Raw genomic sequence first — 20,405 nt, 5'->3', positions numbered from 1 at the left:
TAAAAATTGTCGCAAATAGATTCTTTTCATTAGCAAAAAAAGGATTGTAAAATATGAAAAAGGCAACTTAATCCCTGAGGGTGTTGTGCCATGTGCTGTGAGCTTTGTGCCACCTGTTCAGATGAGTAGTGCTCCTGGAGGTTTTTTAGGGGAGCTCAAAACAGAGAGCATGTGGGTAAAGCTCCGGTGAAGGCAATTTGGTACCAGGCATCAGAGGAAGTAACGTCTTGGACAAAACCTGGCTTGAGGATTAATTTAACATCTAAGAAAACAGTGTTACTGACATAGATTTCATTTGACAGCCACCACCCACTCACACTCAACTGCTCTCTCTCTCGCTTACTTATTTTCACACACTCTTTCCTCTGTCACTATCTGACAGATACACACACATTTATGAAAAGTGATGTACGAGCCCCCTTGAGCTGTAATCCAGGGCGAGCATCCATAAAAAAAGTCCTGTTAAGAAGTGTACAGGAAATCACAAAAAATACTGTAGCTGGCTGTCTAGTTGCGTGTGCGTGTGTGTGTGTGTGTGTGTGTGTGTGTGTGTGTGTGTGTGTGTGTGTGTGTGTGTGTGTGTGTGTGTGTGTGTGTGTGTGTGTGTGTGTGTGTGTGTGTGTGTGTGTGTGTGTGTGTGTGTGTAGCTGGGGTTATTATTTGGGTACTTCAAGTCACACATCTAGCTCTGTGTGTCTGTATGCTAATATAATGTGTATGTGCAAAGTACAACCAGGAACTCCATTAGTTAATTAGCATGTGGGACGTTTGGTAAGGGTCAAAGGGAACTCCCACGCTGTGTCCAGAATTGCTCACTATAAATTATAAGAAGTACTCAGACCATTTTTTTTACTTAAGTAAAAGTAATAATACCACAGTCTAGACATACTCTATTACAAGTAAAAGCATTGCATTCAAAATCTTTCTTAAGTAAAAGTGTATTAGCATCAAAATATACTTAAAGGGACTGTACTCGAAATACTAAAAAACAGTGGGCTGCCTCCACCAGCTCTCACAGAGTGTTCACTTATACGTAAAATAAGTTTTTTCACGGCCACATTCACGCGCAGACAGACCGCCTATCAAATCAAAGAATAGAGAAACTCGGATTACAATAATAATTGTACAATAATAATAATAATACAATATTTTTTTCATTTAGCCAACTACACATTAAATTGTCCTTTACACTAATTTGTTTTTGGACTCAGACATCCTGGGCTTATGAATACCTCAAAAAACCATTCAAAATGGATTGTCACTATGCTGAAAACCAGCGCACTTCCCATTGAGGGTGCAGTTTTCACACAGACTGTGAAAGAACATTTGCATATTTTAGAGCTCGGCTGATGTCTTTTCATCGCAGCTATAGTGGTTGATCAGAAAAGGTTTGAGCTACCGCCATATTAGCAGATCAATATGAGGCACTTAATGTTCTCATTACAGGGGGTTATGACCATATACAAGAATAGATCTCTGTTACTGGTTCCAGACACTGTCTGCATTGTAGCAGTTACACATCATGCACAAGCCAAATGTAACAATGTCCAAAATCTGTAGTCATTAACATGAACATGAACATACATGCACTGACTATGCATCCTCTTTAAAACCGCGTGGAAGTGAAGCTGCAGGAGATCAGTGCTTTTCAATTTATGGGTAGCACAATAAAGAGAACAGCGAGTACAAAAGGAGTAGAACAATAGTGCTACTGTTCATAGTCAAATAATGGTTAATGGCTGGAATGGTGTAGCTAGGCCTGTAGCCTGAGCTGGTATGAGCAGATAGAGTCAGTGCTGTGGTGCCATCTAGTGGTCAAACAAGAAATGTTGATCACAGTTAAACTGTTGTCTGCCAAGGAAGCAGACTGTGTGTACATCCAAAAATCTGCTTCACAGAAAGAAAACCATTTTAAACTCTGGTATTCAAAGTTTCGTGTTTATTGCTTTTAATGGCAAACTGGTCTTCCTTAGACAAAAGTCAAAGGGAGATAGATTTGAGTTGATTTGCATCAGTGATGTCCTCATTATCTAATAAAGGCTCTTTTTCCAACATAGTTTTCTGTGACTGCCGCTAACAAAAGAAAACAGCCACCCTCTGTGCAAATGCTGGCAAAAGCAGGATATTACTATTCCATTAATAATATCCAGTAATAATGCACCGACGTATAACTTTGTACAGTACAGCTACTGTATATATCTTTATAATAAACACATAGTAACCATTGTTTGGCACTTTTTCTAACATGGAGGGAAAAGAATGAGAAAATTCCTTTGTGTGTTTCTTTTGCATTTTGTTTCAAAGCTGTTGGTATTTTGTGTAAAGCACTTTGAATTGCTTTTTTGCTGAAATGTGCTATATAAATAAACTTGCCCCGCCTACCTAAGCATGTTAGCATGCTAACATTTGCTAATTAGCACTAAACAGCATAAGCATTTCAGACGTTTGTACTTGTATAACAGGTTTGACAATGAACATCTTGAATCCACCAATCCACCAAGCCAATAAACTCGCAACACAGTGTGCTACTTTTTTCCTTTCCTCTTTATTTACTGAACAAGCGATAGACTCATCAAAATAGTATAAAAGATTTCAAAAGTGTCCTAAGCACCATTCAGTGTGTGCAGACACCCGTTCATTTGTCGCTCAATTCACAATATTTAAATTTACAGCCAAAGATTAAACAATTATGAGAACACAAAAATATTTTAAAAATATAACAAGAAAAAAACTCATAAAACATATCTGCATCTAAATATAAATGAAAGGCAATAAGAAGGACACAATCTATACAGTACTTGTTAGTGTGGATGAATAAGAGTTACTTGTCTATAGGTGTCGAAAGAGAGCTAAAACTTAAACTGAAGGGTCTGACCTTGGCCCCTAAAGAATGAGGAGTTTAAAAAAAAAAGATTTTAAAATTTCTTGACACAAATAATAAAACATATGTTATAGCATTTGAGTTAAACGCTGAATTTACAGTACTGTACGTTTGTAGTAGATAATAAGGTAGGAGCCCTTTTCCAAACTATCAACACATAAATGCCAGTGTTTAGGAAGCAACAGGGTTTTTGCAAAATCTTGTTTAACTCTGTTTTGGCTTAATATTTGAGGATCTGCGTGTCTCAGAAAGCAGCGAGCAGCCGTCCAAAAGCAAGGCGACAGTCAGGTATCTTTCCAGTGTGTTGAACAATAAGTGTAGGCTACACTTTAGATTCTGGATGGTTTGAAGTCAAAGTGAGTGTTTCGCCCTCAGATCATGAAGGAGTGAGTTGGTTTGTAGTGCTTGATCTGTCGAGAGCAGAGAGGCATACAATGAATCATTTCCTTTAATTAGCTAGGGACCAGTGTTATCAGCAACTTATCAACAATTTATCGGCAACCCAGCAAGCAAAACAAGATGTGATACGATAACAATCCCTCTGATCACTCACATTGCGGATGGGAGGAGGTGGTGGAGGAGGAGGGTTGAAGGACTTGGTGCTGAAAGACAAGGAGGCCGTTTAGTCTGAGCTCATACCAGCCAATAACACACAGCTACAGGTGAAACAAGAGTTAGACTGACAAGTGAAACCCTCACCTTTTTGTTTTCTTGTCCTCTGTTCAAAGAAACAACAAAGAAGAAAAGTTAACATTTGTCATGATCACTAATTGCCAAAGAAGCTGCCAGACATTGTCTTTTGGCAATGGTGGATAGTAAATATTTACTCAAGTATGCATTAAGACTCGTGTTTCTGTCCACCTGAAAAATGTTAGTCCAATATTCACTCTCTTTCAGCTCTCCTGAGGCAAATGTCTGGCTCTTTAGCAGCTAAAAGCTCCACTTTGTTAACCAGCTAATTGTGTCTGTCTGCTGTTTGGTGCTGAGCAGGTAGTGCACAGTGGATTTATTAGAGCTTTGTCACTAAAAACAAGAATGATAAGAGCAATTAGACTGAACCAAAACAGTAACGTTAGCAAACTAGGTGCAACCTCTAGCTCACCTAGCAGAGTGTAAAGTCTTTTGCAGCGGCCGGGGTTAGAATCCGACCTGCGGCCCTTTCCTGCATGCACTGTTCGAATTACAGGGGGTATTGGTTGGGTCTGACCCCCTCTAGATGAGACTTGGACCGTCCCAAAAGGGATGAAAATAATAGTTTGTGGGGGCGGGGTACTGAAAATATGTAATAAAATATAATGTTAGCCTATAGAAAATCGTATGTATTCAAATGCAGTATTACCATCACATACCAACAATTCCGAAAATAATCTAGATGTCAAGCCCCGCCTTCCCGCAGGCTGCAGCGAGATACTACTTGGAGGGGATGGGGGACAGGGTGCGGGGGCCGGTGTAGGTAGGAGAGACATCGGGACGCGACCACGGATGTTTTAAGAGAAGGAGAAAGACGCCGCTGAGCTGGCCTGGCCCTGGGCCAGCCAGCCTTCTTTGAGAATTTTTTATCGATCTTTCGCCCTCCCTTAGTAGATTTTTTTTTTTTTTTCAAATATAGGCTACCTAAGTAATAATTATAATTTAATATATATTCCCGTAGTGAGTTTGTGATAATTTAGCTACATTTATATTTCTTACTATCTACCTTGCTGACACGACACTAAGCTTTATGCAAATTATTGCGTAATGATGTCATAAATATGCGAATGAGCGTATGACGCTATCTATAAAAATAGAAATAGCTGTACCCCTAGAAGCTCACGGTATAATTCTAACACTGGCTGCATGTCATCCCCCCACCCCCTTCATGTATATACATTGTCACTATCTAATAAAAAGGGAAAAACCCCCAAAAAAGAATCTTAAAAAAAAAAGTTATCAAACCAAAACAATGAGAAACTGCACTGACGGGTGATCATTATCTCTGTGTTTACATAAATAAATATTTTAAATGTAAGACTTTTATTTGCTAAGGAGCATATTACATTTTGTTCTTTATACTTTTAGTTAAAGCTTTAGTACGTAACTTTTTGATATTAATAAACGTCCGTTACATTCAAGCCATTGCCAAATGAGTTGCTACAAAGCTAATTATGACTATCAGCTCCACAAAACTCTCTCTGTATTTCTCAGTATGGCTATGTTCAGAAACTAGTGTCGTCCGGTGACTTTCGCACGCAAAAAAATCAATTGAAGATAATTACCTCTTCTGAAGAGTCCATCATGTTTTTTTAATCCTCTGTGTCCTCCTTGGCTACTAGCAACTGCGTGGAGGAGGGGTGAGGGTGGTGCGTGACCACGGAATGTTTGTGTCATGTGGATGCGCTGAAAGTTTTGTCATTACTTAGAATTCCTCATGGGGGAGGCAGAAACTACGCACTATAGCCTTAAGTAAAGGATGCGAATACTTCTACTGTCGGTAAGTTAGGCCGACAGAACACTTTTTCAAGCCAATTCTCTGTGACTTTCACATAGTTTGAATGCAAATGCCTCAAATGTAAAAGCAACACACACACACACAACCACACACAGAGAAACATCACACTACTCACTCTTGCAGCAGCCTCGGCGGTGGCAGACACACACACAGATGCAGCAGAAAAGGATGAGCGACAGAAAACCTGCAGCACCTGCTATCAAAATTGTCATATTCAAAGGATCTAGAAGAAGGGGAAAGAGAGGATTTCCTCAGTCTTTATTGTTGTTTGTTGGAGTGGATCAAAACAGTTAAACTTCAAAGAAGAGCTGTACCAAACTTACTTACATTCAATAACTTTCAGTTTTTGGGCCACACAGCTTTTAGGCGCACCCACACTGTTGGAGGACTCACAGCGGTACATCCCTGAGTCTGTTTTGGACACACTCGTAAACTTCTGCTCCAGACAAAGACAAGTTGAGAGTTGAATTGCAGACAGTTGTGTGTCTTTACATGTGTGTATAAGTGTGTTTATATACTCCTGGGTGCATTTAAGAGGACCAGTGTGTAGGATTCAGGGGGGATTATTGGCAGAAATGGAATAAGAATCGTGTTTCCGTTAGCTTAGAATGAGCCCTTCATATCATAAGGGGGCAGCCCTCTTCCACGGAGGCTCTAAAGAGGGCCTGCAGCCTCACCACTAGATGCCACTAAATCCTACACACTGGTCCTTTAAGTGTTTGTATAATTTAGTGTGTACTTACCAGTGCGCCTTTGTTTGGGTCGACACTGTATGGAGTATCTGCTGTGGCCGTCAAAGCCTTGTTGTCTTTGTACCAGCGGTAGGTGGCAGGAGGAACACTGAGTTTGTCCTTACAGTGAAGCTCCAGGCCTGAGCCCACAAACACAGAGCTCGGTACCTCACAGGACGGGACGTGAGGAGGCACTAAGGAGGCAGAGACGAAAACAGCTTGAGTTACAGCAAAGAGATACCCAAAAACATTTGATTTGTAATTTAGGGAAGACCCTAAAACACTTACATTACTTTTGTAGGTGCATTTTGATGTTTGATGATGGATGTAGAGGGGTCTAATGATTACTTTGCTGCATCAAAGCACCGATTTCAGCAATAATCAAACCAACATGTAACTGGATTGAAACTCCTCCCTCTACCAGGACTGAGAAGCTGAAACTGTCACTGCCATTTTTGTTTTCACTACTGTCGTTACTGGAAACAGTTTGAAGTTTACACTGGTAATATCAGAATATGTAATAAAATAAACAAGAAAAATTACAGGCCTGACATTTATAAACCATTGACCATTCATAGTCACTACGCAATGCCAGGAGTCCAAGCACATTGAACTCAACGAGCACTTGAAAACATGCAGCATGCATGAATTGCTACATTGTCAGCAAGTACTTGGCCACCTAGGGATTCGAACCTGAGGTCAAAGGTGACTTACTGATTGCACCAGTAGAGAGACGTGGGTTTTAACACTCACAAGTTGAGGCAATGACATCATATGTGCAAAATTGGAGTATTCTGAAGAAAATCACACATCATTCTGCAGGTTTCAGGTGAATTGTCAAATACTTTGGTAATGTTTGATGAAACATTTGGCGAAATATAAAATGTTGTGCATACAATCCTAATTACCATTTTTTGAAATGGCAACAAGATGGCATGTATAATTGTTGTCAGTTGTCTAGCAACGATGATCTCACAAGTTAAACCCCTTTATGGTTAAACCACTTGAACACAGGGCGTATTCACACACACACACACACACACACACACACACACACACACACACACACACACAGTATGTAACTTACTGTGGCAAGGACACAACGTTAAAGCAGCACGTTTGATTTAAGACACATTTTCCAAGTTCAAATCCAGTGTTCATTATTCAGTCATTGTTATATGATAAATGTTTAAAAATTCTGTTTTGAGGATTTTTATATTATAACAAATACATATAGATTCACCCTCATATATTCATATTCACAAAAACACAAGCCTACAGGTTTCCCATCATACCGAGCACATTGAGGGTTACAGTAGCTTCTCCGAGGTTGACATGGTCCTCGCCAGCAGTCACCTCACAGCGGTATTCCCCTGAGTCTTTCTGAGTAACAGAGTGTATTGTCAGCGTCGCTCCCTCCATCTTTGCCCGTCCTGCATAAGACCCTATAGTGGAAGGTGATAGAGGATGGACAAAGTTTAACTAAGTGCTTAGCTAAAAAAAGAACAAATTAAAAAGGTAATTATGAAAGAATGATGGAAAGAAATGGAGCAAAATATCAGCCATCAGTTCAGCAAAGTCAAAGGAATTCATTCAGTAGCCTAAAGGTCTGTCACTCACCAGTAAATTTGTGATTAAAGTACACAAATGTCACCCCCTTTCCTTTCTTCTTCCACTCGATTCGAGGATTTTGATCTTTCTCTGTCCTGAACTCACAGGTGAGCACAGCATCTGGAAGGACAGAAAACAGAGCAGCAAAATGTCATACAGTAGATGTACTTTTGTTTGAATTGGCAGGAAATTTTTCCCGTTATTTGTTGCTTTTGGTCACAACAAGGCGTACTCATGAAAAGTGATCAGCATTAAGTAATACTGGATGTGTTAATAAGGTTTGAAGGACGGTTACAGATAGAGATAAATAAATGATTCTGCATAGTCTAACCTGTGTGCTCGTGGACCTCCACTTTGGGTTTACTGCTGCTTACGGTCACTGACAGACAGAGAGGACCTGCAGGGGTGAGAGGATCAATCAGTTGTTGTATATCGTTAGACGTTTAAGTACAACCATCTTTCTTCTGCTCACATTTTTGAATAAAACAAGAATTACATCTTGCTGTATGTAACATGCTATAAATTATATAGTTTCAGAATGTGGGCATGTTGGAGCTTTTGGACTACAGTGCAATCAGAGAGACACAAACAGACGTGTAAACAGGATAAAAGGCCCATGACAATGAGTCACAGCATACCAGTCATGGATTCACACCATACAGAAAAAATGCACAACATTAATTTCCAACAACAGAATATGTGCATATCTGCATGAATACTGGCCTCACTCTCACTTTCTGTCTCTCTCTCACACACGCACACACACACACACACGCACACGCACACGCACACGCACACACACACACACACACACACACACACACACACACACACACACACCCCTACATCTTGGTGGTGCCAGGAGCGGTGGTGTCTAGGAATGCAGGTGATGGATGACTCTCTGACAAGCTGCTTTATCTCAACCTGATAATCTCTTTTAGTGAACTGTCCCTTCAGCACACACATGAGCAGAGTCTACATTCTCCCACAAAAATGCATAGAAGTACACAAACATGCTGTAGTGTATTAATGACAAAAACATTTAAAAACAAAAATCACATTCAAAGTGATAACCAAAATCTTGAGTATCAAGATCTGTTCTTTCTTTGTACAGAGAAGAGCAGCTGTAGTCAGTTTAATTCCATGCCTATTATGATGGATTTCAATGGCAACAAGTTTTCAAGGCAGTTAAAACAAAAACATCAAAGCTTGACCAGGATATGGTTAAATATTACCAAAAGGATGGGTATTGTGACGAAGCAGCCTTTCTTGATACCACACGGATAGACAGCGGAGAAGGGGGCTATGCAACAGATTTGTGAAGTTTCTATTGATGTTATACAGGTTTTTATGTTATGAAAACTTAAATCTGCCATAAATCCATTGTAACTCATTTTCATTCAAGCCGTTGAAAATGACAGTAAAAGACAATCAGAATAACTTCGGAGCTTTTATATGTATATGGGAAAATACCGATGCATACATCTTGTTTGGTATTATGAAAAGAACATTTGGAGCAATGAGTGTGTGTTGCACACATGCATGGAAAGCATGCTTTTCTTACATGGACAAAGCAGCTCTTTGTGACAGTAACCTTACCCTTTTCAGCTGGCGGCAGCACGCACACACACACACACACACACACACACACACACACACACACACACACACACACACACACACACACACACACGGGTATACCATAATTGAACTTTTAACCCCGACCCTCAGCCTAACCAAAAGCTGATTTTAACAATAGACTTGAATCTTTGAAGAAAACAAATGCAATATATTCTAAGATACATTGCAAAGACTAAATGTCTAGTTCATGTTAGACATATGATGTCCATACTGTCATTGTTTTAAATGGAATGAATCTGAAATGATGTTTTTTTATTATTATTGCACATGATACTGAAATGCAATGTTTTAGTATTTTAAAAGCATTAGAAAGCACTTAAAATCTATTTTGAATTCAGTATTACTAATCATGCCATGCCATGCCATTTGACTGGACACTAATGAAGACATTTTCTTCACCACCTTTGTCCTAACTGAGGATAAGGATTTCAATCATGTAATCTCTGTGAGGAAAATCTCGAGTAAATACAAGAAAGATCAAAACAAATGCTGCAATCAACATAAAACATGTTGTTTTGAGAGCAGCCTCTGCCCCTTAGAAATCCCACAGCAACTTCAAATGCATTTTTTTTTCAGATAACAAGTGGTCGTTTTCATCTCAGTCCAATCAACAACAGGGTCAGTCAGAGGCTATCTTCAAACTGAAACGTTGGGATCTCAGACTCCTCCGCGTAGCCAAGAGATGGGTTTCATCAGCCTGTGGATCTCGGGTTCAAACGGCATCAGAGCAGGTTTGATGTAAACACGAAGCCCAAAAACAACCACTCCCTGCACAATCTGATGCAGTCCCTGAACACATCACACCTCCTCCCCTTAATATGCACAAACTCAGTCACACAAACTGATCAATAAAACATGAACCAAAATGAAACCAATCGGTTGAAATTATTAGTTGTCACAATACAAATCTCAGCTAATCTGTTGCACAAGGCCAAACATCGTTCAAAGAAACATCATTTATCAAAATTAAATAGTAAATTATTTAAAAAAAACAAACAAAAAAAACATTATCCTGCATTTCTGAGGGACTGTACGAAAATGATTAAGGAGAAAGGGATGGTCAGAAAAGGGCAGGGTTAATCCTTTTTTGTTCTTGTTGAAAAAACTATAATCTTTTAATTCTCCTTTGCAGATCATTTGTAACAAAAAAAAACAAATTATGAAAATGATTGCATATTAAGGTTAATTGTATAGTACACCATCTTAAATTATTCATGCTTTGCTTCTTTTTAATGGTGAACTGAGTTGTATTAGGAGATTTGGGGTGAGGGTATTGCAGGGTCCAAATAAAATGTTAACACTGGAGGGCCTTGCCTTTTAAAAGTGAAACACACATGCCAGTTCACATTATGTGCCTATACTCTGTTAAACAGCATGCACTCATTTGTCTGAAAACTTCTAGCAATAGATCTATTAAAGTCTATTAAAGCCTCATTTTTCTGTAGTAACTTTAGCAAATTGTTCAATAAAGTTTCTAAAACCATTTTAAAAAAACTCACTCTGCAGTAAAGTAATGAGAAGAGGCAGCACCAACATCCTCATGGTGCTCAGTAGAAGTAGTCAGGGTGAGTTCAGATCCGTCCTGGGGTCTGTGGGTGTCTGCTGAGTCTGGATGAGATTTGTTTAACTCCAAACTCTCTGCAGCTTCTTCAAGTTTCATCTGTAGCACGTGGGGGAGCGCGCACCCGGGGGAGAGCTGCTGCTGCTGTCCTGTCGTTCAGGGAGACCACTGCCCTCCTCTCAGAGCAAACGGGGGAAATATGAGCTTGTTTTATTTTGACACGGTCTGCTCTTTGATCTGCCTCGTTACAATTTTATACAGTATTATTAGGACAATGTTCAAAACCCTTTCATATTTTTTGGTCTATTTTAGCTCATTTGACATTAGAAAGCTTAAAAATGTCAAGGATGACAAAGTCCAAGACTAATTTGCATTGTGATCCTTGTTGCAAGCGGAGCAAAGCAGGAGTTGGGTGTAAAGACATTTTTGTAATCATTTTATCAAATAACAATTTTGAAACATAAAAAGTGATGAATTTACAGATTGTATAAAGTTTCATAGCGAGTTTCAGCTCATCATTTACCAGTCCAGCCCATAACTGTACTGTGCTGGTTCACTCTCACCACTTTCATAGAGTCATTTTCAGCAATAAATAAGCTCTAAAAACTCACTGTAGACTACCTGACCAGCACTAAACAACATGCACACAGTAAGAATCTAACTGGTGAACAAAGTGGAGCATTTAATAGCTAAAGTGACTGATATTTCCTTTAGGTGTTGGTATAGACCAAAAACAGAGCTAAAAGAAAGTGGATATTGGACTTACACTCATCAGGTGGCCAAGAACACAACTCCAAATTAATGATAATGTTGCTCTGTTACTGCTGGGTGTGTAAGTAACCAACTGGTTGCTAACAAGTTCACCATACCAACTCAAAAAGGTGATGATATGTCAATGTTGTGTTCACAACTTGTTTCTGCTGCCCCCCAAGTGACCAAAAAAAGTTTATGAACATTCAAGTGCAATTTTGAGGTACGTGTATTATCCTCGTACTTCACTACTACTAACTCACATTGCACACGTTACATTGTTCTACACTTTTCTGACAGCTACAGTTACTAGTTACATTGCAGCCTTGATGACACATCTGCAGAGAAAACTAAGTCAGCTCTTTAGGAACAAATAAATACAGTATTAATTTAATCTTAGGTACTTCTACCTTGACATCATTTCTTAAAAACATTGTGGTCCATTTGAATTTAAAAGACAAAAATGTCCATGTTTAGAGTTGTGGGTGTAATAGGAGGTACAGATATGGGACAGCTGCTGGCTGAGCTACTGTGTCCTTGGCTATTAGGTTTCTCACCACCACCAGCCACACAACAGCTCATTGTCGCTCATTCTGGTTAATGTGCACACATGCTTGCATTTGTGGCCATATGCACACACACAGACACACACAGGGGCCATACTTGCAGACACGTGTGCATAAGCATAAGAGAGAAATACAAAGTCACAAAATCTCTGCTGCAGCACCTGTTCACTATCAACAATCCCAGCTGCTCTGCAAGACACACTGATGTCACATTACACACGGTACCACACACATTCATAACACACCTCAGCACCCACTGCTCACTTTACACACACATGTTTAACATAAAATATCTTACATGAACCAAACATAATTTAAATGCACTGCAATCTTTGGTGACAAACAGTGTGAGGAACAGCTGCCCTCCTTACACTCCTGCACAAAATTCAACTAAACACTGTGGCTGTTTGTGCCAACAATGACTACACCTGGATTAAATCAAGGTTCCTTTGTTGGTTGTATTGCACCAATACGTTAACCTTAGTTTAAAGCTTAACAGGATTTAAATGCAAAACCACCAGAAAAAGACTACAAACTACACTTTTTCTGACATCCATGACACACGTGAACCCACACGTTACTACGTAACTGCAGTGTCCCCAGTTCTAATTTTGCTGGGGACCTTTGTTGCACATCATCTTCTCTTTCTTGCATTCCCACTGTATTAGATATTTTTCTCACAGAGGTGTAACTCATGACATAACGATGGATGTGTGCCATTTAAGGGCTCCAGTAAGCTATGTCTTGACTCAGCATGCACAATACAAAACCAAATGGTATGCTGCCTTCATTAATATTATTAATTACACCTGTGCTTATCCTGCTGTCACATATCCAAATGTCTGCTGTGAAAAAGGGTCTATATTAAATAAAGCCCAAAATGCCCACAAAAGATACCAAAAGAAATTCTAAAGATCAAGCAGCAGCCACATAGCACCTGAGCACCCAATTCCCTTCCAGCCAATCACAGCTCAGAACAACACAGATTTTCTGAGGGACTCAGAAAGCAACTTGCCAGATATAAATGAGGGTGGGCTGCAAGATCATAGGATCACCAAAACTGGATGACTAGAGGAGGAAATATTAATTCTGATTCAGTGAACCCTAGTTTCTGTTGAGACAGGCTGATATGAGGAAATACTTTGAAACACACTAAACCCATTAATATTTATGGTTTGACTGTCACAGTGAACACGAGTTTAAAGTGCATTTCCTCCTGCCAACAGTCTTCCCAAATCCATATTTTATTTACAGCAGCATTTTGTGGCGTTCAAGAGACACAGTAAATACTAGTTCAGCAGTCATGCCAGAGATTAACAGTACCACTGAAACATGGTTAATTAGTCTCTGTAATGTAACAGGTCAGAGTCCAGAATTACAATAAGTGGAAGGTTACATGAATTAAATGTCAACTATTTCAGTACTAAACTTTTTTTTCTTTTACTTCTCTTGGAGGTAATGCCTAACTTTGTGGCTAGTTTGTTAGCTAAAATGTTATTGTGTATTCTTTTCTATAATATCCTTTGTTCTTTTTACAGGTGCAAGTTTTTTTTCTTTGGTCTCAAAACCAACCTTCTTATTTATCCAATATCAATTTAAGAATTAATGAACATCATCTATGCTTAGTATTTTGGACATGTCTATCTAAAACAGATGAATGCAGTGAAACTTTGAAATGATTCACTTCAATATCTCTATACTGAGAGTCTGCAATAGTTTATTGTTCTGATATGTCTGAGTTTTGTATCAGCTTTGATTGTCTATTCTCCCAGTTGTTTACTTCATTTGAAGGGCCTTGAAAATGTGAACTTTCTACCCTCTTAATTATGATGGACTGCATGCCAAGAGGAAACAAAACAGAAAAAAGATGTGCTCTCGGCAAGATAAGGTAACGGGAAGGCCATGTTTTATGACTTACTGAAAGAAAAAATAAATAAAAGGGGTAGGACTTATGGTGCAAATAAGATTAGATGTACCAAGCAATAACCAATCACGGATAAATAGCAGTCGCAAAGAGAAGAGCACATAAACAGGTGGTAATAACTCACAGGTACAAGGCGTATTTGACAGTAAATCACAGTCTACACACTAAATACAGATTTAGTCAAATAGATTAAGATGAAGACGCTGGCATTGCTCTCACTGAGCATAGCAGGTGAGAGATTTCATTAACATTATTCCACTAGCGTGTTCTCCGAATGTTTTTTACTTCTCTTTTCATAGTGTCTTTTACTCTCTGAATTTTACTGTTAAAGTTTATATTCTGTTTTCCTTTTCAACTTTTTGCATTTAGTCAGGAAAAACTTCAATCACTTATTTGCTGTAATGACTAAAGTTAAAACATATCTGCCTGTGATTTGGTTGATAAGCTTTGTCCTTAGAGAGAGTGTAGTTAATTATTTCTTATTATTGTTGTTTTATCTTATCATATCATGAAGTAATTCTCTTATGTTAATTATTCAGGATTTACAATGGAAATTGCACGGCACATTAACTCATTCTTACCAACTGCTTTTGCAAGAAATTAAACTATAAATAAAAGTAAATAACATGAAAATCCGAGGCAATCATTTTTACGTCTAAATGTGAATTAAATTGTCTTATGTCTTATTCATGATGTACTCCACATAAACTGCATATCAACATGATTTTAGTTGTTCCCTGAAATGATGGGTATATTGGCATGGATGGATTACTGAATGGGGCTAACTGGCCTGGTCCAGAGGCTAGAAGGTTGAGGGTCAGAGCTCTGTTTGAAGTGACTGTTGACATTTCTTGTTGGAAAGTCAGTCAAATTACTAAGAAAAGATGCAAAACCACAACAGTTTTTTTTTTTTAAACTACAAAACGACAAAGAAACACGACTACAAACGCAGTCATTTTGTATCGCTTTCAGTCTGGGGGGGGGGGCTTTTACATGTCTGTGCTCAAAGGCCCATTGACTCATAATTCATCAGTGGTAAGGTACTCTGCCTTATTTCACCAGCAATTGTATCTTTTACTATCTTGTTGCAGTGGCTCTGGGAATGCCACCATTTGCTCCAGGCGTGGCACAAAACCCTGTGTTGACTAAAGAAGACCAGAGCCCTCTGCTGGGGGACCTTGTTCCTGTGCAGGGTCATGTGGTGGTGGAAGATCCTGCACCACAAGTCAGGCTGGGCTCCGAGGAGCAACAGGAAAAATTGGCTCTGGTGCCACTGGACATGGAGCAGAGTATGGTGGAACTAGAGATCAAAGTGAAGCCACAAGTTGGAGAGGAGCAAGAGGGTGAAGTAAAGACAGAGGCTAAGCAGGAGCCAGAAGTCAAACCAGAGCCAAAAGTTAAGGTGGAGCAGGAGCTAAAAGCAGAGCCAGAGGTTAAAGCAGAGCCAGAAGTTAAGGTGGATCTAGAGGCTGATGTGGCACCAGAAGAAAATCTGAATCCAGAGGTTATGGCTGAAATAAAGGTTGATGAGAAGCCAAAAGTTGAGATGGAGCCAGAGCTCAAAGATGACCCAGCCTTTAAGGTGGAATCGGAGGTTAAGGTGGAGCCAGATGTTCAAGAGGAGTTTCAGGTGCAAATGAACCTCGAGGCAGAGACTAAAACAGTCCGGGAGATCGAAGAGAGGCACATTGACATGGAGGGAAAATATAAAATGGTGGGCGAACCAATCATGCAGTTGGAGCCACTGGATGACGACGACGACATTTCTGCAGACAAACTGAGCAACACAGAGCTGTCCGAAGTGGAAAAGTCTTTTAGGGCAGCATTTCAGAATCAAGATCTTGTCAATCAACCTCTTTCAGAGCAGGAGAATGGACTTATTAGGGAGAGGAGCTATGTTTTAGATGAAGAACCAATCATGGAGCTGGAAACCCCACAAGATGAGGTGGAGCAGGATGTAAAAACAAAGCCAGAAGTAAATCTGAATCCAGAGGTTATAGCTGAACTAAAGGTTGATGAGAAGCCAAAAGTTGAGATAGCGCCAGAGCTCAAAGATGACCCAGATTTTAAGGTGGAACCGGAGGTTAAGGTGGAGCCAGATGTTCAAGAGGAGTTTCAGGTGCAAATGAACCACAAGGCAGAAACTGAAACAGATGAGATCGAAGAGAGGCACATTGACATGGAGGGAAAATATGAAATGGTGGGCGAACCAATCATGGTGTTGGAGCCACTGGATGACAACAACATGGAGTTGTCAGAAGTGGAAAAGAATTTAAGGGCGAAATTTCAGAATCAAAATCCTGTCAATCACCCTCTGCCAGAAGAGAGAGGGTTGCTTATGAGTGAGATGTATTCAGATGGAGAACCGATCATGGAGCTAGTGCCACTGGATGACGACAACATGTCTGGAAAAGAACTGAGCAACACAGAGCTGTCAGAAGTTGAAAAGACTTTGAGGGCGGCATTTCATAATCAAGAGGATGGAGAACCAATAATGGAGCTGGAGTCTGAAGAGGGTGAGGCCCTTTTACATCAACAGGTCATGCCAGATGCTGCTATCATGGAAGAAGGGCCAGCATTGGACATTATGGGGCAGCCGATATTAGCTTTAGAGGAGTATTTCCCAAATGAAGAGGCTAGGGTGGGCATGGAGCCTGGCAAAGAGCAAGACTCTCGCAGGGTGGAGGGGTCACACTATTTGATGATGGAGGAACCAGGCAGTGAGTCTGTCAGGGAGGAGAAGCTGTTTTCAATGGCGCTCTTTGAGGATCCAGCAATGGAAGACGGTCCTATGCTTGATGGAGGAGTTCAGATTGGTGTGGCGCCTGTAAGAGGAAGGGCTTTGATGAGGCAGAGAGTTGAAAACCCTGAAGAAAGAAGATTATCACCAAAACAAAACAAGCAAGGTAAAGTGTGAAATACTATGCACGCACACACACACACACACACACACACACACACACACACACAAGTAAGGAAAAGAATGAATGTTTACAGTGAACAAAAACTGCAATGCATGTGAGTATTTTTTTGTTTTTTTTGTATTTTATTAGCATTCAGAATCTCACATACACCTACTTCAATTTTTCAGATTCTGTGACAAACAATATACTTATTCTCTTTCTTATTCAAGTATGTGAGTTTTGTTTTAAGCTTTGGAATAAAAACAAGTGAACCTGTTTGAAAATGCTGTAATTCCACCTTTTGGCCACAGGGGAGAGCCGTTGTTCTGGTGTGATGCTTGAGGGGAAGTGTTACCAGTTCTTCAAAGGGCCAAAGGGGGCTGCAGATGCTGAGGTACTTACATGTTCTCCACCATCTCAAAGATGCACCATGAAATCTTTATAAAGTTAGACTTCTTTAGCAACACACAGACAGTAATGTGCGTGACCCCAGTCTCACTGTTCCTCTCTGTTTCATTGCAGCTCTTTTGCCAGGATCATTTCCCTGGTGGCCATCTGGCTTCCATCACGAGCCATTACATTCACAGAGAGGTCATGAACATGATGCTGCGGCAAAACAGGGCACATACACGCACCTGGATTGGAGGACTACGATATTTGCAGGTGTGTATGGTCAGTCAAGGAGTAAAATTAAAAGGTCATAATTCTGTTAATAATAATTTAGCTTTCACTAATCACGTCATGAGAGTGGTTTATTTAATTGCTGTGTTGTATCTGGCCTCTGGAAAATGAATTAAACAACTGCTCCATCTGATTTCACGTCATTAATCTCTTGTTATCTGTCAGACCGGTCGCTTTATCTGGTTGGATGGATCCCACTGGGGCTATGCTGATTGGCTGTCAGGGGAGCCCAATAATACAGCAGATGTGGAGGAATGTGTGGAGGTGCTAGCACATGGTAGGAGTCAGATTGTTGTTTAAAGCTGAACTGAAGGGACACAGATAGTTTTTATTTTATTTTGTACCGAATATGAATATAGACCAATTTGGCACTTGGTTTCTGATCTGCTGTTTGTTTGTCTTTCAGGAAATGGAAAGTTCAATGACTTCACATGCTCTGAACCTCAGGCTTTCATCTGTTCCTACTCTTATTAGTGAATGTAAAGTGAGCTCCTTTTCTATCTGCATATTTGTGTGATTTGATGCAGAGTTTTTAATTTTTTCTTTAAGTTTAAAATCGCATCTTGGAAAGCAAATAGCCTGACTTAAAGGACCATAACATAATTGATGGAATACTACTGGAAAATCAGGACTTCTAAGCATGTTGTACATAATATTCCAATATGGCTTTATTTGTTTTTGATAACAAGCTAATATCCTGTAAATTAAAAAAAAACTTGATATTTTATTCTTGTTATGCTTATTACCCTTAATACCCTTTTTTAGGTTTAGGTGATGAGTGTTTACCAGGAAAAAATGACACAACCATCAGTCCACTGGGTGCATCTAAACCTCCAGCCCATCCAGGACCCATATATAGTCGGACCACCTCACCCAACACACGTCCAGGAATTCTGACTTATTTTGTCAGATCAGAGAGCAGTCACTTTGTCAAGGAGAGCGATCTGTTGTGGTGCCAAAATGTTGTCATGGTGATAAAAGCTGTTCACACAGAGATTTCCGATTTCATGTTTACTGTTTACAATATTGCTGTCTGGATATGTATGTTTATGCTCTTCTGTCAATGTGGTATTTAAACTCATTGAATTCCAACTGCGCCTTCCACTTTTAAATTACAGGAGCTTAGCACCTATTAACTGACGTATTCACACACTCACGCTGCACATGCAGCTACTGTAAAGCCTGCCGGGACTCACATGGTGCTGTATGTGACTGTGACTCATTTTCCACTGGCCTACAAAACCTTTTCCTGACCTTTGGGCGTGGAGGTGAGGATTACCACATCCAAGGGGATGATTAGCATCGCTTAATGCTTCCATTTTAATTGTCAACTGCATCCTATACACACATCCACAACCACATGATATAATATGATCATAGGTAAGCTGTTGTTTGAGAAATACAATATTTGACACGTGAGCATCGCAGATTCTCCATTGTTCCCCTAACTGGAAAAGAGACTTTTGCTGGATTTAAGAGATCACAGTTGAATCTCCAGTCTATATCTGGCTTTGTTGTAGGCCTACATTGTGTGGGTATGTTATCATATTTTTAGACATTATCTGATCTGGTTAGTTATCATCAGGTGGGTATATACTATACATTGAAACATGAATAAGAAATTAATAAAACGGGAGCCATTCTGGCAAAACAAGAACATCTGTGCAATATATCATTCATCAACAAAGATTGATAAATGAGCAATGGATCCCTGGTGTTGAGATCGTGATACTCTGGAAATCCCCTAATACTGTACCTTGACTGTGTATTGTAGTTGTATTGTTTGTGTGCGACTGTGTGTTCACGCACTGAAGCTATGAATCGTCCTGACTGAGCCCTACAGCCCAGCTTACAAACACTCGGCACGGTGAATACCACTGTATCCATTCTCAGGAATAAACTGCTGGGGACTTATGTTGGCTCTCTCACCCTCATTCCTGTCATCTCTCCACCATCGATATAAAGACATAAAATGCACAAACATAATCTTAAAATATATTGATGTTTATGTTGTGGGGAAGATGTTGCAGTCAAGAGGGTTCAAAGGAAACATTTATGACCCTGGATCATAAATGTTTTCTTTGAGGGCTTTGCTTTTTTTACAAAGCGAATTATAAGGGTGCCCTCACCACCCCATTATTTTTCATACAGTCCTTAAAGGAGAATTCCGGCAAATTTTTACGTTAATCTTGATCGCTATAGCTACGCGAGTACTTTCGATAGAAAAAAACCCGACCCGAATCAGTGCAGGCAACATGGAGAAGCTGCAGCTACGTACTACAAGAGTCCCCTGAGCTAAAAGGGCAGTTGTCGGGGCAAGTTTTAGAGTGCCTTTGTGCCTCTTAACAAACACAAAATGCAATTAATATGTCTGTGCCACATGAACAGAGCCCTTATGTGTCAACAAGATGCGTTTTCAACTCAGACATTGTTTAAATTCACCTACCCTGGTCCTGTCCTGCTGGTAGCTAGCTTGCCCTGCTAACTGATAGCCGTTAGCCATTAGCTGCTAGCTGCCGTCCGGTGAGTGTATTCAGACAGGCTTCTGTGATAATCATCCCAATAACAATCCACGGAGCAGCGGTGCACTGATTCGGGTTGGGGTTTTTTCTATCGAAAGTACTTGCGTAGCTATAGCGATCAAGATTAACGTAAAAAATTGGCCGGA

At 39.9% G+C, this 20,405-nt stretch overlaps 2 protein-coding genes across 2 annotated transcripts; one reads left to right on the top strand and one right to left on the bottom strand.

Annotated features, from left to right (window-relative positions):
* Positions 1-2,526: 2,526 nt before the first annotated feature.
* On the bottom strand, positions 2,527-11,073 carry jam2b (junctional adhesion molecule 2b). The gene is made up of 10 exons (XM_078262824.1): positions 10,852-11,073; positions 8,043-8,108; positions 7,721-7,831; positions 7,396-7,545; positions 6,113-6,294; positions 5,697-5,805; positions 5,485-5,592; positions 3,581-3,599; positions 3,435-3,483; positions 2,527-3,291 (listed from the first exon to the last, which is right to left on the bottom strand). Exons 1-10 carry the CDS (start codon positions 10,892-10,894, stop codon positions 3,253-3,255), a joined length of 876 nt encoding a protein of 291 aa, XP_078118950.1. The 5' UTR covers positions 10,895-11,073; the 3' UTR covers positions 2,527-3,252.
* A 5,710-nt stretch (positions 11,074-16,783) lies between these two features.
* On the top strand, positions 16,784-18,227 carry LOC144525773 (lectin-like). Its single transcript, XM_078262836.1, has 5 exons — positions 16,784-17,059; positions 17,368-17,450; positions 17,579-17,719; positions 17,903-18,014; positions 18,144-18,227. Exons 1-5 carry the CDS (start codon positions 16,801-16,803, stop codon positions 18,209-18,211), a joined length of 663 nt encoding a protein of 220 aa, XP_078118962.1. The 5' UTR covers positions 16,784-16,800; the 3' UTR covers positions 18,212-18,227.
* Positions 18,228-20,405: the final 2,178 nt, after the last annotated feature.

The sequence above is a fragment of the Sander vitreus genome, chromosome 11 (genome assembly GCF_031162955.1).
Source record: "Sander vitreus isolate 19-12246 chromosome 11, sanVit1, whole genome shotgun sequence".
Taxonomy (NCBI): Eukaryota; Metazoa; Chordata; class Actinopteri; order Perciformes; family Percidae; genus Sander; species Sander vitreus.
The sequence above is the reverse complement of the archived record's forward strand: the minus strand, read 5'-3'. Positions and strand labels throughout refer to the sequence as shown.